At 39.5% G+C, this 24619-nt stretch overlaps 2 protein-coding genes across 4 annotated transcripts; both read right to left on the reverse strand.

The window, feature by feature from the left end:
• Positions 1 to 254: 254 nt before the first annotated feature.
• Positions 255 to 20268, reverse strand: LOC130526889 (uncharacterized). 3 transcript variants are annotated; one of them, XM_057034889.1, is made up of 9 exons: positions 17324 to 17809; positions 15039 to 17239; positions 14572 to 14850; positions 14259 to 14492; positions 14059 to 14163; positions 12439 to 13849; positions 12298 to 12343; positions 11734 to 12213; positions 255 to 960 (listed from the first exon to the last, which is right to left on the reverse strand). In XM_057034889.1, exons 2-6 carry the CDS (start codon positions 15088 to 15090, stop codon positions 13608 to 13610), a joined length of 912 nt encoding a protein of 303 aa, XP_056890869.1. In that variant the 5' UTR covers positions 15091 to 17239; positions 17324 to 17809; the 3' UTR covers positions 255 to 960; positions 11734 to 12213; positions 12298 to 12343; positions 12439 to 13607. The 3 variants fall into 3 exon arrangements, with proteins under 3 accessions (XP_056890869.1, XP_056890870.1, XP_056890871.1); XM_057034890.1 differs by having other exon boundaries at positions 12439 to 12784; positions 13105 to 13849; positions 15039 to 17809; XM_057034891.1 differs by lacking the exons at positions 15039 to 17239; positions 17324 to 17809 and adding an exon at positions 20066 to 20268.
• LOC130526891 (uncharacterized) lies at positions 5722 to 9421 on the reverse strand. Its single transcript, XM_057034895.1, has 2 exons — positions 6112 to 9421; positions 5722 to 5916 (listed from the first exon to the last, which is right to left on the reverse strand). The coding sequence occupies exon 1, from the start codon at positions 7102 to 7104 to the stop codon at positions 6253 to 6255; it is 852 nt and encodes a 283-aa protein (XP_056890875.1). The 5' UTR covers positions 7105 to 9421; the 3' UTR covers positions 5722 to 5916; positions 6112 to 6252.
• Positions 20269 to 24619: the final 4351 nt, after the last annotated feature.

Below are 24619 nucleotides of genomic sequence, written 5' to 3' on the forward strand. Positions count from 1 at the left end.
TATTTACCATCTCAGTGTTGTCTGACATCCCAGGTCCTGAATGTTGATTGGAAAACTTGCTTTTTTTGATTTTCAACCAAAAAGTGCTGAGTTAATATACAATATAATACAAATGAAACAGTTCTTGATTTAACAGTGACCATTTTCACCCACATAATCCAGATGATGACAAGTGAGGTGAAGACCAGGAGAGCAACACCAACTCCTGCAGCTGCTGTCAGGGTCCATTTTAATGAGGAACTCTGAACTCTGAGTGTCTTTTCAGGAGAGTTTTCAACATTTAATAACAACTATCACATGTACAGTGTTACAAAAAAGAAAAAAAACAGAAATGGCATTAGCCTATTGGTAACAAGTGCCTCGTCATGGACACAGCCGTTTTGTTTCTCACATTGTTTGTTAAACACAAATACCAAGCATTGTAGTTCGATTAAAAAATATATACATATACAAATAAAATAATTTGGGGCATGTATGGTTACATAGGGTGGCTAGTGTAGGTTGGCATTTTCCTGTTTTGTTAGCATGCCCTAAAAATCAATTGAAGGAATTTGCCACTTCAGAAATATGTCAATAACAGCACATGACTAAGGTTTACGTGTGTGCGGTAATGTCGCGACGGAGTATTATTGCGAATAAACTGCTTTTTAACAAAGTGTTTGCATCAGTGCACCTTTCGAAGGGTAGGATGTACAAAATGGCGGTGTACAAAATGATCAACGTAATTCGTCCATGCTACATGTACACAATACAATTAATATTTTCTTTGTGTTCCTTCACATATTGAAGAGTTTAATAGTAGGCTGCTACTACACAGCAGCTCAAAACTGCAGAGCATCACAGGTGATGATCCATTCAGGTAAGTTCACTTCACAGAGCCTATACTGTATTATTATTATTATTATTATTATTATTATTATTATTATTATTATTATTATTATTATTATTGCATCTATATAACTGTGAAAAACTGTCTAAAATGCAGGATAAAGCCTGTTCAGGTCCTTACTAAATGATCAATTTAATGTAAGTGTATATGAAGCACATCTGCTTAATTTTATCCCATCTTCTATCAGTGAATAAGTTGCAGTTTTATTTCTGTCATAATCAGCAGGAATCCACAAACTGGGGACGATGATCAGTCGTGGTCCCACCAACGTTATGGTCTCAGACTAAAGACTAAGATGATTAATTGTATAAATACTTGGAGGAATCAGAAATTACGCTATAAGATGCTTGTTCATGTGCAGCGGTTCCTCAGACAGACAACAGCATAAGGGTTGTGCTGTTCCTCTTGGTGCTGATGAGGTTGGACCATGCTGTCAAGAGGATCCACATCAGTCTGGGGGAAACGTATGCTGCTGTAGTAAATGCCATTCTCCTCCGTGGGTTGATCTGTGATTTCCTCATGCACAGGACCGTGATTTACCTGACAATGAGGCAAGACACCGAATGTTGGTGTTATGTTTGTTTTCGGAAGATGGTTATAGTTAAGGAGCATCGGGCCACTTACCTCCTCCAACTTGAGGACAGTATTCTGGCTCAACTTTCCCTTTCCTCTGAAATGAATGTTAAAAAAACAAAACACTTGTGATACCAGTCACATTTGATGTGTGTTATGTGATTAACTCAGTTTACATCAGGTTCTGTTCTTCACCTGATGCAACAGATGACAAGTGAGGTGAAGACCAGGAGAGCAGCACCAACTCCTGCAGCTGCCGCCAGGGTCCATTTTAATGAGGAACTCTGAACTCTGAGTGTCTTTTCAGGAGATCTAACATCTCTCTGAGTGTTCACAGCACAGGAGTAGTTTCCTGCATGCTGAGTTGTGACCGCATCCAGAACCAGGTGTTTGTGTTGGTGCTCTGGCAGCTGTAGAAGTTGATCATTCAGGTACCAGATGTAGTTCTTGTTGTTGGTCAGAGGACAGCTGGTGCTGCAGGTCAGTTTGACTCGATCACCTTCTGTCACCTCTGTAGATGGACTGATCTTGACTTTTATGTCTGATTCAAATGCAGAAAACAGATATTTTCACATACGTTTCAGACAGGAAAGCACTTTATCATGTAAAGTGATTCACAAAACTGTAGAAATGATCAACAATTTTTGCCTCTGCTGTTTTCCACACATTCATGCTAAAATATCAGCACTAATTTACATGAAAGTTAGCACATTTCCTATGAAAGATAACTTTTATTTAACTTCACTTTTGATTCGAACCATTTACAGGAAGGCAAAATGAGAAAATCTTGTATTTTGATGTGGCTCAGATACAAAGCTCTCTCGATTTAAGCTTGTTTTATATTTTATGATCCAGATTTACCTGTAACAATCAGAACAGTTCCGGGTTTCTGACTTGTGTTGTCATCTTGGTGCCTGAATCTGTATTCTGCTGAGTCACTTTGCTTCACAGATTTAATTGACAGTGTGTTAATCTGCTTCTCTTGGTCCTCATGATATGTAAAATGATCAGTTTTCAATACATTCATTCTCTCCTCCTTCTCACCATTCCAGATTATTCTAGACCAGTGTTTAGCCTTGGATTTTGTGTATTTTGAACTGGAATATTTACTTGAGATGTTTACTGAGGAACCTTCCAAAGCACAGATTCTCTTTTTTATATAATTCACAGTCAGGCAGGATTTGTCAGCAGCACCTGACAGATGAAAGCAAAGACGATGTCAGTTTTGATTAAACTCAAAGGAAATTCACTTTAAACCTTGACATTTTTGAGTGGATTCTTTAATTATGATTTTTTTCTGACTGTTGCATCTCAAATTCATATTTACATATTTTTAACAGTAAGGATTTATGATAAAACCACATCAAAACTTTATCTTGTTTCTATGTTCAGGCCACAGGTTTGGTGATACTCACAGACTTCCTCAGACTGCAGCTCCTTGACACCACTGACAGCACACAGGAAGTTGTCTTGAGAAGTGTTGGGTATTAGTTGTAATGGGTCTTTAAGCATTTTTCCGTTCTTGTACCATTGAGTGTTTGTGTGTGGCCAGCTGGTTTTACAGCTCAGTTTGACATGATCCTTCCTTGGAGTCTTTTCAACATATATTTCTGAGAGAAGATGGTAAACATAGAATCATGGTTAAAAGTAGAAAAATACAGATAACACATATAAACTGAAGAAAACCTGTGATAATGGAAGTGAGGGTACTGTAAATGGGAACTACGTAACAGTAACAAAACACAAACAAATGAAGGGTAAAATGATGAAAGGATCAGTGTTGTGAGAGGATTCATTGTGAGTGATGGAGAAAGTGAACCTGTGGGGTACGTGATGGAGCAGGGTCCTTTCACTGAAGTGTGGTTGTGGAAACACATTCTCCCATCATTGTAGGACACAGTAAAGCAGGTAGATGAGACCCACTCTGGGTGGAGAGAGAACTGGTTGCTGGATTAAATTAAGATTAAATAAACTGCAGGATTACTTTGGTGGTAGAAATGCCAGCGAAACATAACTGACCCACTGTGACTGCAGGAGCTCTGAGAGCCTCGTAGCCTTTGATGGCGCAGGAGTATCTGACTGTTTTCTCACTGGTGACCATCTCCTGGTACCATGGAGACCAGTCTTGATAGAGAAGCTCTGAGTTCCTGTACCAGATGTAGGCAGCAGGTCTGTCAGTCAGCGTACAGGTGGTGCTGCACATCAGTGTTACCGTCTGTCCGTCTGTGGTGGGAAACACCTTCACCTGCAGGGCTGAGATGAAGAGAAAGATACAGAGAATTAGCACAAACTCGTCCCTTTCTCTTTAAAGTTAGTCAGTCATCAAGTTTACCTGTAACAGTGAGCTGAATGGGGTCTTCATGGCAATTTTCTGGTTTCTCATTGCAGCAGTAAGAGGTTTTGTCGTCCTTTTTTAAACCCGTGACTGATAAAGTCGGGTGGGTATCTTTAGATATCTGGTGTTTTAATCTACTTCCATTTACCAACACTTCTGTCCACGTGGTTCCATCCAGCTTGAACCATTTTGGGATTGTAGAATGTTCAGCTGAGCAGGACAGATTCAATGGAGTACCTTTTAAGGCACAGATGCGGCTGCCTTTCCCCAGAACCCCTTCAGCAGAGAGAAGCACAAGTGAAAACCTGGAGGCTCACCATTAACTTCATGCGCTGTTAGTTTTGTCATCAAACACCACAGGAGGTTTTACAAGCTTATGATGCTTTTGATGTTAACTAAACTCCAACTCACAAAGTATCAAACATAGATTCTTTTTAACAAACGCACAAAAAAATTATTCCTACCTGAGTTGAGGATGATACCAACAATGGCAAATCCCAGTTTTGTTGCAAACATTGCTGTTTTCAACTTAAAATGTGTTTTAAGATTAATATAAAACTGCCCGTAATGGCAACAAACTAAGAACATACAAGTATGATCTCTGTCACCGACGCTCTACTTATGAACTCAACATCTGTTAAAACAGGAAGAGAACTTTGTAAATTCAACATGTACCTTCTTATCTCCACTTCCTTAGAATGTGCTTTAACCCTTTAATGCACAGCATGGGTCAAAAATGACCCGCATTCATTTTCTATGTGTTTTCAGGCTGGGTGAGTGTTTCTTTGCTGTATTTTTTAAAAATCAATTCATTTTATTATTAAATGTCCCAATTATAAATTCAATATCTTGTTTTTGATTAGTACAAGGTCAATGCTTCCATTTTCTGTTTATTATTTTAGGAATAAAATAGATTTTGGATTACTACACTGTAATGCTTCAAATAATCACTTTAGCAATGCTTTAGGCCAAATAATCATGAATTTTATCTTTGAAATATGTTTATTTGTCACACAAACATGAACATTCTGTAGACACATACCTCTGATAAGAGTTGAACAGATATTGATATTTTAACCATTTTAACATTTTATTAACATTTTTATTATTAACATTTTTATTTATTAACAATTTTTATTAACATTTATACATTTTATGAACATTTTATTTGTAACCAAATAAAATATAAGAACCGATCACAGTGCAGTAGATAAAATTGAACTGATAATCTAACAATGTAATCCCATTTGATTACATTTAAACTAACATTTGATTACATTTAAACTAACATTTGATTTAATTTAAACTAATTTAACACATCTGATCACAGTAGATAAATTCAATTCATACATTCCTCCCAAAGAGCACAACATGTCTGTGCTCCTTGCACACAGGCCTGGTGCACTGGGAAAACCAGCTGCTGGCCTTTCTGTCCTTGGAAGTTGTGCAGATTGCACATCTCTTCCTCTTCCCTTGCCTGATGTCCTCCTGTGGCTGTGTGGTGCCTGGGTTTTGTTTTATGATGCCGCATCTTCCCATAGCCTCTACAATGGGCTTTTGGAGTATGGGTGTGCTCTCCATGCGCCTCTTCATGTGTGGCGTGACTAACTCCTGGCCCAGCTCTTTGATGAACAGGCGGCGTGCGTTGCTTATGCCACTCATGTACCCCGGGTGTTGTGATGTGAAGCTTGCTAATGCATTAAGGGTCGCAACATCCAGCATGTTAGACCAGAGGACCATTGGCCACCTCCTTGTTCTCCGCTTACATGTGTATGCGCTAACCATTTGATCCATTATGTCTACACCTCCTTTGGTTTGGTTGTAGAACAGGATCACATCGGGCTTCTTCTTGTGGTTGCTCTCATCCACTGCTTTGTCGTCGTGCATTGTACTCAAGGGACAACAGACTTTCCTTTTTTTGGGACGTAGCTCACCATGGTCATGTTGCCTCTGAATCCAAACTCTGAGCTGTAGATCTCACGCAGTTTGGATGGCTTCATCACAGGTGGGATATCAGCCTTGTTCTGTCGGAGAGTGCCTACAATTGTTAGGTCCTTCTCAAGGAGCTTCTCAGCCAGAGGGACACTGGTGAAAAAGTTGTCCATCGTGATGTTGCGGCCTATGGGAGGAAAAAAAAGATTGCACTTTATCAGTATACAACATAGAATTAAAAATTAAATTCACTGATCTCACATTTATTCTTTCTTTCATTCTTATTTATTCTATTCTATTTTGCTTACAAAGAAACCATTTAAATAAAATTACACAGTATGAAAGACTGTAAACATGGATAGAACTGATAATATGCATTCACCTGTCCCTCTGATCCCACTGCACAATTGTTGGACAACAGTCTCCCCAAGCTTCTTCTTAATCTCCTCTCCTGGCTGCCTCCCTGTGTAGACAGTTCCGTCTATTGTGTAAGGCACCCTTGCATCGCACATCCAGAATATTTTTAGGCCATATTTCGCCGGCTTGCTGGGCATATATTGTAAAAAAACCGGCACCTGCCCCGGAACGGCACCAGCTGCTCGTCAATGGTGACACAGTCACTGGGGATGAACCGTCTTCTGCAGTTGTCCAGAAAGCACTCCCACACGTATCTGAATGCCGCCATGTGGTCTGTTTCCAGTCGCAAAGCCCTGGTCCTCCTGTCGTCAAACCGTAGGAAGCGACGGATATTTTCATATCTCCCGACACCCATGGTGGCCTTGTAAATTGGATTTTGCAGGGGGTCGAGAAACAGCTCCCGCAAGGCAACATCCCAGCTCTTGTCCCCCCCTGCAAGTAGGGTCAAATCGATAAAGGCCAGGAATTCTTCCTTGTCGATACTTTTCCAGTCTTTCCCTTTTACTGCGGCTGCTCTGCGTCCCTCTAAATTGGTGCATTTCAGAACCTCCTCGATGATGTTGTGGCTGATGAATTTATCCGGGGCATCCTTAGGTGAAACTGCTACTGATCCAGGTGTAGGTCCTGGGCAGCTCCTCAGAATGTTATGGCTTTTTGTTCTGCCATGAGTGGGGGGATTCTCATTCCAGTAAGACCCGTTTTTACTAAATCTATCTGACTGGGTCTGAATTTCCTCTTCAGGAGACTCATCAGATGAGCCCTCTTGGTCATCAGAAGAGTCTTCTTCATTCAGGAGAGACACACCCATAACTCCAGCTTGACCCTGAGACACATAGGCTGGGTCATTATCTTCATCTGAAATTTCAGACTCAGAATCAGGACCAATTCCATCCTCACCTTCCAGTCCCTTCTGCAGCATCTCCACAAGCATTTCAGCTGTGAATCTCTGAACAGCCATGATCTGAATATAGAAAAGCAAATGCACAAAATATCATCATCAGTATACAGAGACAAGCTTGATAGTGGGGCAGCTAGGGTTTATTATGATCTTGAGGCATTTCTAGTTACAGGATCTGTCAACTGTCACTAGTTTAGCTTTATTTTGGTGTCCAAGTAATGTACTTTTTCTCAAGGTAACTTAAACCTTATCAGTTATATTTACTTATTTCTATTATAATATTTATTATTTATTTTATATTTACTTATTTATATTTCACAAGTCTAGCTAGCTAGCAGCAGTTACTTTGACAAGTCTAACTAGCTAACCAATAGGCTAGTTATTTTTCTTTCTGAAATAAGTAGTCTAATATACTTATGACTAATTAATAGACTGTATGACTAATTTTCAAGGTAACCCTTATCAATTATCATATACGTATGTTTCACAAGTCATCAAATGTCAACAGCTAGCTAGCTACGGTAGCCGATTGAAAATTTTTCCCTTTCTGACAAGAAATGGAGCTACTTATTCTTCAAATTCAAATTAATTACATAATCAATAATTATGCAGAGTTATCACATCAAATTTCTTATTAGGTAATATGATAATTATTGTAAAATAAGACGTACATGTTTCAGGTCTTCAAATACAATCTTCTCCACAGTGGTAAATACTGTAAATACTGTATGTTAAAAAATGTGGGTCTGACCCATGTGGACGTGGGAAAACTTCATGAAGACTGACAAAAGCTATGCTTATTCATAAAGGAAGAACAGAACACTTAATATGAGGATTTGTGCTACATAAAACAATTAAAAGTTAATGAATAGTTTGATTAATAAATGAGTAAATACATTGATTATAAACATTCAGCATAGAAACACATGAAATAACATGGGAAATGGTTACGGGTCATTTTAGACCCATGTTGTGCATTAGAGGGGTAGTGATGTAAAAAGTGTTTTTATTCAAAATGTAAAAAATAAAATTATACAAGAAGGATGAATTATGATCAAAAACAAGTTAATTGAGGAATACCTGGAATGCTGAGTAATAAAATTAATTAATTGCAAAGATAAAGCAAATAAAAACTCAGTCGGGTCACTTTAGACCCATGTTGTGCATTAAAGGGTTAAGATTTATAGATGAAATAAGACAAGATAATAAGACAAGAATGAGAGGTTAGTGTCAGGAGCACTTTTTATAGACAAACCCGCAATAAAGAGGAAGAGACTAAAATGGCACAATGCTGTCATGGTTGGGTTTTGAAATTATATTTTTTAAATTAGAGAATTTATTTATGTTTCCCAAAACATTTTTCTTTCAACTTCCCTGTACAGAATACCACATCAGCATACTGTAAGGCAGTTCAGTTCATTTCATCTTTACTTTTATGTCTGTTACAATCTAAATTCTCTCTAGGGTTTTTTTTGCAGAAAACAGGGCCTGACCCTCAACAGGCAATAGTGGCACGGAGAAACTCCCCTTTCAAGGGAAGAAATTTTGATCAGGTCCAGACTCAAATGGGAGAGGAGAGGAGAGGCAGCCATGAACCAGCGTGCGTGACAGAAACCCATCAGGCGATCATGTTTCTGTACCCCAGCAGCATCGGCACATAGCAGCATAAATAAAAGAATGTATCCAAATAATACATTTCCTGCGTATGGTAATTAGTCTGACTATAATTATAACTGTAACAACGGAATTACTGTACCATATGCTTTCTCAAAGAGTAAGGTTTTAGGCCTCATCTTAAAAGTAGAGGGAGTCAGCCTCCTGTACCTGGACAGGGAGCTGGTTAATGGGCAGCCAATGAATAGAAGCCAGCTCAGGAGTCATGTGATCTCTTCTGTTAGTCGGGTCAGAACTGTAGCTGCAGCAGTTTGCATGAGCTTGAGACTTCTCAGCACTATTTGCACATCCTGATAATATTGAGCTACAATAGTCTAGCCTGGAAGTAACAAATGCTTCATGCTGGATGCTTCATGCTGCATCAATATTTTCCAAATCTTTGCAATGTTTCTCAAGTGAAAAAAGCCTACTCTGTCTTATACACTAGTCGCACATGTGTCAAACTCAGTCCTCAAGGGCCACGATCCTGAAGGGTTTTCTATCCCACTGAATGCATTTTCAGCCTGGTAGGACAGATTTTACTAAGTCTTAGTAAAATGGGAAACATCAGCACCTATTTCATATAGTATATTTCTAATGTACATGTTTACAGTTACCCTTTATTAAAGTTTGGTTTTTCAGTCAGAGTACAGGTGGTGCTGCACATCAGTGTTACCGTCTGTCCGTCTGTGGTGGGAAACACCTTCACCTGCAGGTCTGAGATGAAGAGAAAGATACAGAGAATTAGCACAAACTCGTCCCTTTCTCTTTAAAGTTAGTCAGTCATCAAGTTTACCTGTAACAGTGAGATGAATGGGGTCTTCATGGCAGTTTTCTGGTTTCTCATTGCAGCAGTAAGATGTTTTGTCGTCCTTTGTTAAACCCGTGACTGATAAAGTCGGGTGGGTATCTTTAGATATCTGGTGTTTTAGGCTATTTCCATTTACCAACACTTCTGTCCACTTGGTTCCATCCAGCTTGAACCATTTTGGGATTGTAGAATGTTCAGCTGAGCAGGACAGATTCAATGAAGTACCTTTTAAGGCACAGATGCTGCTGCCTTTCCCCAGAACCCCTTCAGCAGAGAGAAGCACAAGTGAAAACCTGGAGGCTCACCATTAACTTCATGCACTGTTAGTTTTGTAATCAAACACCACAGGAGGTTTTACAAGCTTCTGATGCTTTTGATGTTAACTAAACTCCAACTCACAAAGTATCAAACATAGATTCTCTCTAACAAACGCACAAAAGAATTATTCCCACTGAGTTGAGGATTAAACCAACAATGGCAAATACAAGTTTTGTTGCAAACATTGCTGTTTTCAACTTAAAATGTGTTTTAAGATTAATATGAAACTACCTTTAATGGCAACAAAGTAAGAACATACAAGTATGATCTATGTCACCGACGCTCTTCTTATGAACTCAACACACATCTGTTAAAACAGGAAGAGAACTTTGTAAATTTGGCATGTACTTTCAAATCTCCACTTCCTGCTATTATTTGTGGTTTTAAAAGGACCTCTAGTGAAACATCAGTGTCATGCATTTTTATAGATTTTCCATGATCTTGTCCTTTACATTTTATTACAAAGTTGCTGCAGTGAGCTAGAAGGTCAAGGACAGAAATATCTGATTTCATTTTAGCTGTGGTGAATCGACCTGAAACCATCACATACATACGAGCTTTAAGAGCTGCGTTAACACCCAACACAGGACTACAACCATTATAATGAAGACAAAACTATTGCATATTTAGATGTCTTTTAATGTTGTTTCCAGTGTCAGCAGTGGTGAGAGTTAGAAGACAGTGGAGAAAGAGCGGCATAGAGATCATCGGTGTGTTGTCGGGTGAAGTGAAGTCTGCTGTATTGATGATCATCTTGCTCTGTTTCTGCTGTTGCCACGTTTTCATAGTGGCTCTCAGGGTTTTGCTGAGGAGAAACAACCAAGATTTATTCTCAAATCCAGATGCAATTCAGTGTTTTCAGTCTGAAGTCACTTGTTGTACAATTAGAAACATGTGAGGGAGGGGTCTTCAGTGATAACTTGAAATATTTATCGAACACTACCGGTATATTATATTTACCATCTCAATGTTGTCTGACATCCCAGGTCCTGAATGTTGATTGGAAAACTTGCTTTTTCTGATTTTCAACCAAAAAGTCCTGAGTTAATATACAATATAATACAAATGAAACAGTTCTTGATTTAACAGTGACCATTTTCACCCACATAATCCAGATGATGACAAGTGAGGTGAAGACCAGGAGAGCAACACCAACTCCTGCAGCTGCTGTCAGGGTCCATTTTAATGAGGAACTCTGAACTCTGAGTGTCTTTTCAGGAGAGTTTTCAACATTTAATAACTATCACATGTACAGTGTTACAAAAAAGAAAAAAAACGGAAATGGCATTAGCCTATTGGTAACAAGTGCCTCGTCATCGACACAGCCGTTTCGTTTCTCACATTGTTTATTAAACACAAACACCAAGCATTGTAGTTCGATTAAAAAAATATATACATATACAAATAAAATAATTTGGGGCATGTATGGTTATAAGGTGGCTAGTGTAGGTTGTCATTTTCCTGTTTTGTTAGCATGCCCTAATCAATTGAAGGAATTTGCAGCTTCAGAAATATGTCAATAACAGCAGATGACTAAGGTTTACGTGTGTGCGGTAATGTCGCGACGGAGTATTATTGCGAATAATCTGCTTTTTAAGTGTTTGCGTCAGTGCACCTTTCGAAGGGTAGGATTTACAAAATGGCGGTGTACAAAATGATCAATGTAATTCGTCCATGCTACATGTACACAATACAATTAATATTTTCTTTGTGTTCCTTCACATATTGAAGAGTTTAATAGTAGGCTGCTACTACACAGCAGGTCAAAACTGCAGAGCATCACAGGTGATGATCCATTCAGATAAGTTCACTTCACAGAGCCTATACGGTATTATTATTATTATTGTTGTTGTTGTTGTTATTATGATTATTTGTTATTGTTATTATTATTATTGCATCTATATAACTTTGAAAAACTGTCTAAAATGCAGGATAAAGCCTGTTCAGGTCCTTACAACTGTGGCTGCTAAATTATTATTTTAATGTAAGTGTATATGAAGCACATCTGCTTAATTTTATCCCATCTTCTATCAGTGAAAAAGTTGCAGTTTTAGTTCTGTCTTAATCAGCAGGAATCCACAAACTGGGGACGATGATCAGTCGTGGTCCCACCAACGTTATGGTCTCAGACTAAAGACTAAGATGATTAATTGTATAAATACTTGGAGGAATCAGAAATTACGCTATAAGATGCTTGTTCATGTGCAGCGGTTCCTCAGACAGACAACAGCATAAGGGTTGTGCTGTTCCTCTTGGTGCTGATGAGGTTGGACCATGCTGTCAAGAGGATCCACATCAGTCTGGGGGAAACGTATGCTGCTGTAGTAAATGCCATTCTCCTCCGTGGGTTGATCTGTGATTTCCTCATGCACAGGACCGTGATTTACCTGACAATGAGGCAAGACACCGAATGTTGGTGTTATGTTTGTTTTAGGAAGATGGTTATAGTTAAGGAGCATCGGGCCACTTACCTCCTCCAACTTGAGGACAGTATTCTGGCTCAACTTTCCCTTTCCTCTGAAATGAATGTTAAAAAAAACCACGTGTGATACCAGTCACATTTGATGTGTGTTATGTGATTAACTCAGTTTACATCAGGTTCTGTTCTTCACCTGATGCAACAGATGACAAGTGAGGTGAAGACCAGGAGAGCAGCACCAACTCCTGCAGCTGCCGCCAGGGTCCATTTTAATGAGGAACTCTGAACTCTGAGTGTCTTTTCAGGAGATCTAACATCTCTCTGAGTGTTCACAGCACAGGAGTAGTTTCCTGCATGCTGAGTTGTGACTACATCCAGAACCAGGTGTTTGTTTTGGTGCTCTGGCAGCTGTAGAAGTTGATCATTCAGGTACCAGATGTAGTTCTTGTTGTTGGTCAGAGGACAGCTGGTGCTGCAGGTCAGTTTGACTCGATCACCTTCTGTCACCTCTGTAGATGGACTGATCTTGACTTTTATGTCTGATTCAAATGCAGAAAACAGATATTTTCACACATGTTTCAGACAGGAAAGCACTTTATCATGTAAAGTGATTCACAAAACTGTAGAAATGATCAACAATTTTTGCCTCTGCTGTTTTCCACACATTCATGCTAAAATTTCAGCACTAATTTACATGAAAGTTAGCACATTTCCTATGAAAGATAACTTTTATTTAACTTCAATTTTGATTCGAACTATTTACAGGAAGGCAAAATGAGAAAATCTTGTATTTTGATGTGGCTCAGATACAAAGCTCTCTCGATTTAAGCTTGTTTTATATTTTATGATCCAGATTTACCTGTAACAATCAGAACAGTTCCGGGTTTCTGACTTGTGTTGTCATCTTGGTGCCTGAATCTGTATTCTGCTGAGTCATTTTGCTTCACAGATTTAATTGACAGTGTGTTAATCTGCTTCTCTTGGTCCTCATGATATGTAAAATGATCAGTTTTCAATACATTCCTTCTCTCCTCCTTCTCACCATTCCAGATTATTCTAGACCAGTGTTTAGCCTTGGATTTTGTGTAGTTTGAACTGGAATATTTACTTGAGATGTTTACTGAGGAACCTTCCAAAGCGCAGATTCTCTTTTTTATATAATTCACAGTCAGGCAGGATTTGTCAGCAGCACCTGACAGATGAAAGCAAAGACAGTGTCAGTTTTGATGAAACTCAAAGGAAATTCACTTTAAACCTTGACATTTTTGAGTGGATTCTTTAATTATGATTTTTTTCTGACTGTTGCATCTCAAATTCATAGTTACATATTTTTTAACAGTAAGGATTTATGATAAACCCACATCAAAATCTTGTTTCTATGTTCAGGCCACGGGTTTGGTGATACTCACAGACTTCATCAGACTGCAGTTCCTTGACACCACTGACAGCACACAGGAAAGTGTCTTGAGAAGTGTTGGGTATTAGTTGTAATGGGTCTTGATGCATTTCTCTGTTCTTGTACCATTGAGTGTTTGTGGGTGGACAGCTGGTGTTACAGCTCAGTTTGGCATGACCCTTCCTTGGAGTCTTTTCAACATATATTTCTGAGAGAAGATGGTAAACATAGAATCATGGTTAAAAGTAGAAAAATACAGATATCACATATAAACTGAAGAAAACCTGTGATAATGGAAGTGAGGGTACTGTAAATGGGAACTACATAACAGTAACAAAACACAAACAAATGAAGAGTAAAATGATGAAAGGATCAGTGTTGTGAGAGGATTGATTGTGAGTGATGAAGAAAGTGAACCTGTGGGGTACGTGATGGAGCAGGGTCCTTTCACTGAAGTGTGGTTGTACAAACACATTCTCCCATCATTGTAGGACACAGTAAAGCAGGTAGAGGAGACCCACTCTGGGTGGAGAGAGAACTGGTTGCTGGATTAAGTTCAGATTAAATAAACTGCAGGATTACTTTGGTGGTTGAAACGCCAGCGAAACATAACTGACCCACTGTGACTGCAGGAGCTCTGAGAGCCTCGTAGCCTTTGATGGCGCAGGAGTATCTGACTGTTTTGTCACTGGTGACCATCTCCTGGTACCATGGAGACCTGTCTTGATAGAGAAGCTCTGAGTTCCTGTACCAGATGTAGGCAGCACGTTTTTCAGTCAGCGTACAGGCGGTGCTGCACATCAGTGTTACCGTCTGTCCGTCTGTGGTGGGAAACACCTTCACCTGCAGGGCTGAGATGAAGAGAAAGATACAGAGAATTAGCACAAACTCGTCCCTATCTCTTTAAAGTTAGTCAGTCATCAAGTTTACCTGTAACAGTGAGCTGAATGTGGTCTTCATGGCAGTTTTCTGGTTTCTCATTGCAGCAGTAAGAGGTTTTGTCGTCCTTTGTTAAACCCGTGACTGATAAAGTCGGGTGGGTATCTTTAGATATCTGGTGTTTTAGTCTACTTCCATTTACCAACACTTCTGTCCACGTGGTTCCATCCAGCTTGAACCATTTTGGGATTGTAGAATGCTCAGCTGAGCAGGACAGATTCAATGAAGTACCTTTTAAGGCACAGATGCGGATGCCTTTCCCCAGAACCCCTTCAGCAGAGAGAAGCACAAGTGAAAACCTGGAGGCTCACCATTAACTTCATGCACTGTTAGTTTTGTCATCAAACACCACAGGAGGTTTTACAAGCTTCTGATGCTTTTGATGTTAACTAAACTCCAACTCACAAAGTATCAAACATAGATTCTCTCTAACAAACGCACAAAAGAATTATTCCTACCTGAGTTGAGGATGAAACCAACAATGGCAAATACAAGTTTTGTTGCAACCATTGCTGTTTTCAACTTAAAATGTGTTTTAAGATTAATATGAAACTACCTTTAACGGCAACAAACTAAGAACATACAAGTATGATCTATGTCACCGACGCTCTTCTTATGAACTCAACACACATCTGCTAAAACAGGAAGAGAACTTTGTAAATTTGGCATGTACTTTCAAATCTCCACTTCCTGCTATTATTTGTGGTTTAAAAAGGACCTCTAGTGAAGCATCCGTGTCATGCATTTTTATAGATTTTCCATGATCTTGTCCTTTACATTTTATTACAAATTTGCTGCAGTGAGCTAGAAGGTCAAGGACAGAAATATCTGATTTCATTTTAGCTGTGGTGACCCGACCTGAAACCATCACATACATACGAGCTTTAAGAGCTGCGTTAACACCCAACACAGGACTACAACCATTATAATGAAGACAAAACTATTGCATATTTAGATGTCTTTTAATGTTGTTTCCAGTGTCAGCAGTGGTGAGAGTTAGAAGACAGTGGAGAAAGAGCGGCATAGAGATCATGGGTGTGTTGTCGGGTGAAGTGAAGTCTGCTGTATTGATGATCATCTTGCTCTGTTTTTGCTGTTGCCACATTTTCATAGTGGCTCTCAGGGTTTTGCTGAGGAGAAACAACCAAGATTTATTCTCAAATCCAGATGCAATTCAGTGTTTTCAGTCTGAAGTCACTTGTTATACAATTAGAAACACGTGAGGGAGGGGTCTTGAGTGATAACTTGAAATATTTAACGAACACTATATTATATTTACCATCTCATTGTTGTCTGACATCCCAGGTCCTGAATGTTGATTGGAAAACTTGCTTTTTCTGATTTTCAACCAAAAAGTCCTGAGTTAATATACAATATAATACAAATGAAACAGTTCTTGATTTAACAGTGACCATTTTCACCCACATAATCCAGATGATGACAAGTGAGGTGAAGACCAGGAGAGCAACACCAACTCCTGCAGCTGCCGCCAGGGTCCATTTTAATGAGGAACTCTGAACTCTGAGTGTCTTTTCAGGAGAGTTTTCAACATTTAATAACAACTATCACATGTACAGTGTTACAAAAAAGAAAAAAAACAGAAATGGCATTAGACTATTGGTAACAAGTGCCTCGTCATCGACACAGCCGTTTTGTTTCTCACATTGTTTGTTAAACACAAATACCAAGCATTGTAGTTCGATTAAAAAATATATACATATACAAATAAAATAATTTGGGGCATGTATGGTTACATAGGGTGGCTAGTGTAGGTTGGCATTTTCCTGTTTTGTTAGCATGCCCTAAAAATCAATTGAAGGAATTTGCCGCTTCAGAAATATGTCAATAACAGCAGATGACTAAGGTTTACGTGTGTGCGGTAATGTCGCGACGGAGTATTATTGCGAATAAACTGCTTTTTAACAAAGTGTTTGCATCAGTGCACCTTTCGAAGGGTAGGATGTACAAAATGGCGGTGTACAAAATGATCAATGTAATTCGTCCATGTTACATGTACACAATACAATTAATATTTTCTTTGTCTTCCTTCCAATATTGAAGAGTTTAATAGTAGGCTGCTACTACACAGCAGGTCAAAACTGCAGAGCATCACAGGTGATGATCCATTCAGGTAAGTTCACTTCACAGAGCCTATACTGTATTATTATTATTATTATTGCATCTATATAACTGTGAAAAACTGTCTAAAATGCAGGATAAAGCCTGTTCAGGTCCTAACTAAATGATCAATTTAATGTAAGTGTATATGAAGCACATCTGCTTAATTTTATCCCATCTTCTATCAGTGAATAAGTTGCAGTTTTATTTCTGTCTTAATCAGCAGGAATCCACAAACTGGGGACGATGATCAGTCGTGGTCCCACCAACGTTATGGTCTCAGACTAAAGACTAAGATGATTAATGGTATAAATACTTGGAGGAATCAGAAATTACGCTATAAGATGCTTGTTCATGTGCAGCGGTTCCTCAGACAGACAACAGCATAAGGGTTGTGCTGTTCCTTTTGGTGCTGATGAGGTTGGACCATGCTGTCAAGAGGATCCACATCAGTCTGGGGGAAACGTATGCTGCTGTAGTAAATGCCATTCTCCTCCGTGGGTTGATCTGTGATTTCCTCATGCACAGGACCGTGATTTACCTGACAATGAGGCAAGACACCGAATGTTGGTGTTATGTTTGTTTTAGGAAGATGGTTATAGTTAAGGAGCATCGGGCCACTTACCTCCTCCAACTTGAGGACAGTATTCTGGCTCAACTTTCCCTTTCCTCTGAAATGAATGTTAAAAAAAACCCCACTTGTGATACCAGTCACATTTGATGTGTGTTATGTGATTAACTCAGTTTACATCAGGTTCTGTTCTTCACCTGATGCAACAGATGACAAGTGAGGTGAAGACCAGGAGAGCAGCACCAACTCCTGCAGCTGCCACCAGGGTCCATTTTAATGAGGAACTCTGAACTCTGAGTGTCTTTTCAGGAGATCTAACATCTCTCTGAGTGTTCACAGCACAGGAGTAGTTTCCTGCATGCTGAGTTGTGACCGCATCCAGAACCAGGTGTTTGTTTTGGTGCTCTGGCAGCTGTAGAAGTTGATCATTCAGGTACCAGATGTAGTTCTTGTTGTTGGTCAGAGGACAGCTGGTGCTGCAGGTCAGTTTGACTCCATCACCTTCTGTCACCTCTGTAGATGGACTGATCTTGACTTTTATGTCTGATTCAAATGCAGAAAACAGATATTTTCACATACGTTTCAGACAGGAAAGCACTTTATCATGTAAAGTGATTCACAAAACTGTAGAAATGATCAACATTTTTTGCCTCTGCTGTTTTCCACACATTCATGCTAAAATTTCAGCACTAATTTGCATGAAAGTTAGCACATTTCCTATAAAAGATAACTTTTATTTAACTTCAATTTTGATTCGAACTATTTACTTATTGGATGGCAAAATGAGAAAATCTTGTATTTTGATGTGGCTCAGATACAAAGCTCTCTCGATTTAAGCTTGTTTTATATTTTACCTGTAACAATCAGAACAGTTCCGGGTTTCTGACTTGTGTTGTCATCTTGGTGCCTGAATCTGTATTCTGCTGAGTCACTTTGCTTCACAGATTTAATTGACAGTGTGTTAATCTGCTTCTCTTGGTCCTCATGATATGTAAAATGATCAGTTTTCAATACATTCATTCTCTCCTCCTTCTCACCATTCCAGATTATTCTAGACCAGTGTTTAGCCTTGGATTTTGTGTATTTTGAACTGGAATATTTACTTGAGATGTTTACTGAGGAACCTTCCAAAGCACAGATTCTCTTTTTTATATAATTCACAGTCAGGCAGGATTTGTCAGCAGCACCTGACAGATGAAAGCAAAGACGGTGTCAGTTTTGATGAAACTCAAAGGAAATTCACTTTAAACCTTGACATTTTTGAGTGGATTCTTTAATTATGATTTTTTTCTGACTGTTACATCTCAAATTCATATTTACATATTTTTTAACAGTAAGGATTTATGATAAAACCACATCAAAACTTTATCTTGTTTCTATGTTCAGGCCACGGGTTTGGTGATACTCACAGACTTCATCAGACTGCAGCTCCTTGACACCACTGACAGCACACAGGAAGTTGTCTTGAGAAGTGTTGGGTATTGGTTGTAATGGGTCTTTATGCATTTTTCCGTCTGTCTTGTACCATTGAGTGGTTGTGGGAGGACAGCTGGTGTTACAGCTCAGTTTGACATGATCCGTCCTTGGAGTCTTTTCAACATATATTTCTGAGAGAAGATGGTAAACATAGAATCATGGTTTAAAGTAGAAAAATACAGATATCACATATAAACTGAAGAAAACCTGTGATAATGGAAGTGAGGGTACTGTAAATGGGAACTACGTAAAAGTAACAAAACGCAAACAAATGAAGAGTAAAATGATGAAAGGATCAGTGTTGTGAGAGGATTGATTGTGAGTGATGGAGAAAGTGAACCTGTGGGGTACGTGATGGAGCAGGGTCCTTTCACTGAAGTGTGGTTGTACAAACACATTCTCCCATCATTGTAGGACACCGTAAAGCAGGTAGAGGAGACCAACTCTGGGTGGAGAGAGAACTGGTTGCTGGATTATGTTCAGATTAAATAAACTGCAGGATTACTTTGGTGGTTGAAACGCCAGCGAAACATAACTGACCCACTGTGACTGCAGGAGCTCTGAGAGCCTCGTAGCCTTTGATGGCGCAGGAGTAGCTGACTGTTTTGTCACTGGTGACCATCTCCTGGTACCATGGAGACCAGTCATGATAGAGAAGCTCTGACTTCCTGTACCAGATGTAGGCAGCGGGTCTGTCAGTCAGCGTACAGGCGGTGCTGCACATCAGTGTTACCGTCGGTCCGTCTGTGGTGGGAAACACCTTCACCTGCAGGGCTGAGATGAAGAGAAAGATACAGACAATTAGCACAAACTCGTCCCTTTCTCTTTAAAGTTAGTCAGTCATCAAGTTTACCTGTAACAGTGAGCTGAATGTGGTCTTCATGGCAGTTTTCTGGTTTCTCATTGCAGCAGTAAGAGGTTTTGTCGTCCTTTGTTAAACCCGTGACTGATAAAGTCGGGTGGGTATCTTTAGATATCTGGTGTTTTAGTCTACTTCCATTTACCAACACTTCTGTCCACGTGGTTCCATCCAGGTTGAACCATTTTGGGATTGTAGAATGTTCAGCTGAGCAGGACAGATTCAATGAACTACCTTTTAAGGCACAGGTGTGGCTGCCTTTCCCCAGAACCCCTTCAGCAGAGAGAAGCACAAGTGAAAACCTGGAGGCTCACCATTAACTTCATGCACTGTTAGTTTTGTCATCAAACACCACAGGAGGTTTTACAAGCTTATGATGCTTTTGATGTTAACTAAACTCCAACTCACAAAGTATCAAACATAGATTCTTTTTAACAAACGCACAAAAAAATTATTCCTACCTGAGTTGAGGATGATACCAACCACGGCAAATCCCAGTTTTGTTGAAAACATTGCTGTTTTCAACTTAAAATGTGTTTTAAGATTAATATGAAACTACCTTTAACGGCAACAAGGTAAAAACATACAAGTATGATCTACTGTATGTCACCGACGCTCTTCTTATGAACTCATGTTAGATCCATTATATTAAAGTTATCTCTTATTTGCTTTCACCTTGTTATATTCCTTATTCTTGTTATATTGTCTCTCATTACTTAATGTTTCTTATTATTTGCTAATGCTTAATGTTCATGATGCTTGGTATGTCACCTCGAACTTCTCTGGCCAAGGGCGACAGAAATGCGGTGGCTGTTGGAGAAGTGGCATTGACTGGAGATAGAGCTGCAGGGCCTGACAATGACCCAGGAGCTGGGTTAGGGTCAGGGCATGACCCAGGAGATGTTCTCTTAATCTGTCTGATATAGAAGAATGTGCTGTTTGTGAGCTAAGCTAATCAAATCAGTGAAGGCCTACGTATAATCTCACCATTATGATTTACAGTCTCTTGCTCTGTTTGAGACCTGCTATCTTGTGTTTTCCCCCTCCCATTTGACTTCTGTAACTAGGAACCTCCTAATTCCAATAAAAGAAGGATGGCGGGAGGTGTGCGTCAGAACGTGTTGGAGATCTGTAACTGAGCACATCTCTCTGTTCTCCTTGCAAGTAAAATTCTAAACTGTTGTCTTTGCCTCATTTGTTTTTCTCGTGTTTCAGGTTGTTTCAACCTAACATTTTGGTCCTTCGAGCCGGATTCCAACACACTTGAAGGGTCCAGTGGGTGAGGCTGAACCTCAGGAAAGACCGTGGCCACGGCAGGCCGCCTCAAAGCGACCTAAGATTCCCTTTCCGGGACTGGGCTTCAACTCACTGCTTGGATCCTGACGGTTGACGGAATTCCAGGAGGAAAGACAACAGTGGTGAGCATGTCTTGAATTCAAAAGTGTGTGTGTGATGATGATTGTCGGGGACTTAATGTAAAAATTGCGATAGACACTAAGGCAGTGTTTTGGGAGAGAGGAACCCGAAAGTCCTCTGTAAGACGCAATGAGAAACAAACCCTGTGAATACTAGTCAATGGCAGGTAAATAAGAGTACTAAGGGCAGTACCAAGGCAGGGCGAGGGAGTCCTGGCCACGTGAAAAAGAAATTAAGTCACGACAAATCATCCAAAAGAGTGATTGTGAGTGTGAAAGGATTGTTAAATACCACTAGGTATTTTCAGTCATACCAAAGCAGTGGGACTGTAAGTGATAAGGCCCTTGTGGATGCAGAGGCAAGACTCTCCACTCGAAAGAGTTGAAGTGAGAAGTACCACAACGGTTTGATTAATTATCACCCCACTGCGATCAACATCCCAGTTTTAGGTCACCCTATGTGCAAGACTGGACCAAATTCTTAAAAAAAACAAACAAAAAAAAACAAAAATTACCGGTAAATTAGGATAAGGTTAACTCGTAAAATTAAAAAAAAAATCGTAATAAAAAGCAGATTGAAAAGTAGAGCTAAAAGTAAAAATCGAAATCCTCCAAAAAATGGGGACAAGTAAAAGTAAACAAAGGCCCAGAGATGAATTGCGGTGTAAGGATTGGAAATTCATCGACGGACAAAATCCAAAGAAACTCGCGTATTTAGACAAGTGGATAACTGATTATGGGTTCAAAAGACAGCTAAATTCACAACAAATAACAGCTCTACAAGATGAAATAAAAGAGCGAACTAAAATAATCCGAAAAAGATGAAAAATGCGGTTATGAGGATACTGAGTTTTGGTTGCAGTTAGCGTTAAGGAGAGAGAAGGGACAAAGTAAGGCGAAAATGGAGGCAAAGGAGGGAAAGGACGAGGTTGAGAACAAACAGTTAATGTTTCACAGGAAAGAGGATGATGAGACAGGCGCAGTGAGCAGACGCGCGCACAGACAGACAGAGCAGGCAACAGATAAGTCAGCAGAGAAAGGGGAAGCGGATGTAGAACAGAGAGCAGCAGGGGTGGGAGGCTTGTATCCTGACCTTCGTGAATCGTGTGCATTGCCACCAACATATACACCACAGACATTAGACCCTCCACCCACTGATACACTTAGAATTACACGCTCAGCGCACCCCCATGGGTATGCGTGGTCAAAGACATTAGGACAAGCACTGACTCCAGCAGTCCCAAAATTGAATAATCTAAGTGAAACGAGCATTCCTCCAATGGAAGATATGTACCCCATGATTGAAGTAGCTAATCCAAATGCTGAAACGAACCAACCTGTAATGCTAGTCTATAGAACTTGGACAATGGAGGATGTTAAAAAGCCATAGAAGGAGTGCCTTCCCATAAGGAAGACATAGAACTCTTTATAGAGGGTATGGAAAATGTGAGAAGAGCCTATCACCTTAATGGTGCAGAGGTTCAACAGATCTGGATGACAGCTCTGGGTTCTAACTGGACTCATGTAAGAGGAGACTGGAATCCAAAACAAAATAATGAGGTGCTAAAACATGATGATGGTGAATTGACAAACAGAGTCAATGCTCTTGTATTAAGAACTCGAAATTGTTTCGCTAAGAGAGCAAATTATGTGGAAATTAACCGTGTTAAACAAAGAGAGGATGAGCTTTTCGAAGAGTATCAAGCTAGAATGACTAAAGTTTTCAGAGCAAACAGCGGACTGCATGATGACAACAACGGTGACATGATCCGCTATGAACGACGATGATATTTTCTACAAGATGAAATCATGGCTGATGTCCTTTTGACACAGGAAGAAGAAGATTGGCTTGAAGAAATACCCACTAAATTGTGGTCAGCAGGACCCTCTGATGTAGGATTAATTAAAGGAGTATTACCAGTACAAATTAGACCTAAAAGCGAGTACAGGCCTCGTGTGAGGCAATATCCATTAAAAACGGATGCTCGTGAGGGCATCAAACCTGTAATACATGATCTAATCACAGCAGGAGTTCTCGTTAAATGTGATGATTCACCATGTAATAGTCCCATTTTTCCAGTAAAGAAACAAACTCCATCTGCAGGATGGCGCATGGTTCAGGACTTACAAGCCGTAAATGATGCAGTAATACAGAGAGCTCCCTGCGTTCCAGATCCATATACGCTCCTGAATTCTTTAGATCCGAAAGCTAATTTTTACTGTAGTTGATATCAGCAAAGCCTTTTTCTCTGTACCTGTTGATAAAGACAGTCAGTTTTGGTTTGCATTCACATATGAAGGCAAATGTTACACTTACACCAGATTACCCCAAGGTTATTGTGAAAGCCCAACTATTTATTCTCAGATGATGACAGCAAGTATGGCTAAATTCCACCCTCCCAGTGGGAGTCAAGTATTGATTTATGTAGATGATGTTTTATTAGCATCTGAAACCTTAGAAGCATGTAAAATAGACACCATAGCACTTCTTAAACATTTAGCAGAAGAAGGCCATAAAGTAAGCAAAAGTAAACTACAGCTGTGCAAAACTGAAGTAAAGTACTTGGGTCAAAACCTGAGTGCAGGAGGAAGAACTATCATAGAAGGCCGTAAAACAGCTATTTTGCAAGCTCCAAAACCACAAACTAAAAAGCAAATGATGTCCTTTTTAGGACTAACTAATTATTGCCGCAACTGGGTGCCAAATTATGCTGAAATTACAGCACCGTTGCAAAAATTGATGTATGAAGAAGATTTAAAAATGACTTTTCACTAAAATGGACTGAAAACGCAGCAAAGGCCTTCCGTGACATTAAGCAAGCTTTAGTGTCGAGCACAGCTTTAGCCTTGCCAGATTACAGCAAACCTTTTTTTCAGATGGTTGATTGTAAAGGACATTTTATGACCTCGGTCTTAGCTCAACAATGTGGGACTAAGATGAAACCAATAGCATATTTCTCGTCTAAACTTGACCCTGTAGCATGTGCTCTTCCACACTGTGTGAAAGCTGTAATCGCAACGTCTATGGCTGTGGAAACGAGTGCTTCGATAGTGTTGTTTATACTTAGCCATTAATTAAGTAGGTTATAACTTAGCCATAATTAAGTTAAAAAAATAGGAAATTGTGTTTGTGTGTGAATGGAGGACTAAGCCATTGAAAGAGTTGATAGGAGAACTCCGCTAGTCCTGTGTTTTATTATTTTGCCTCATAAGAAAACAAAGTAAGTTGAGAGACACATAGGTGGAACAAAGTAAGTTGAGAGACATAGCCATAGGAAAGACATAGGAAAGGCACAAAACAGATGATGGAGAACCACATGACTGCCAAGAATTAGCTGAACAAACTGCAAAAAGTAGAAGTGATTTAGATCAACTTTTAAAAGCTGGAGCATTTTTGTTTGTAGATGGCTCATCAAAGAAAAATGAGCAACCTTAAAAGAATAATCTATGTATGACCAGCAGGAAAACCTATCCTACCAAAAAATCTGTATAAATGGGCTGCTATATTGAGCCATGGTGTAACACATGTCTCAACAGGAGGGACGGTAGGACAGATACAGCATTATACAACCTATGGATTCAATTCTTATTCAAAAAATA

Source organism: Takifugu flavidus, chromosome 6 (assembly GCF_003711565.1).
Source record: "Takifugu flavidus isolate HTHZ2018 chromosome 6, ASM371156v2, whole genome shotgun sequence".
Lineage (NCBI taxonomy): Eukaryota > Metazoa > Chordata > Actinopteri > Tetraodontiformes > Tetraodontidae > Takifugu > Takifugu flavidus.

Bases quoted from the DNA above. Each gene is read 5' to 3' on its own strand.
- LOC130526889 (XM_057034891.1), bottom strand. From the start codon at position 20,117: ATGTTTTCAACAAAACTGGGATTTGCCGTGGTTGGTATCATCCTCAAC. The intron at 14,164-14,258 runs GTCAGTTATGTT...CTCTCCACCCAG, and splicing joins AGCTCCTGCAGTCACAGTGG to AGTGGGTCTCCTCTACCTGC. The intron at 13,850-14,058 runs GTTCACTTTCTT...ATCTTCTCTCAG, and splicing joins CTCCATCACGTACCCCACAG to AAATATATGTTGAAAAGACT.
- LOC130526891 (XM_057034895.1), bottom strand. From the start codon at position 7,104: ATGGCTGTTCAGAGATTCACAGCTGAAATGCTTGTGGAGATGCTGCAG.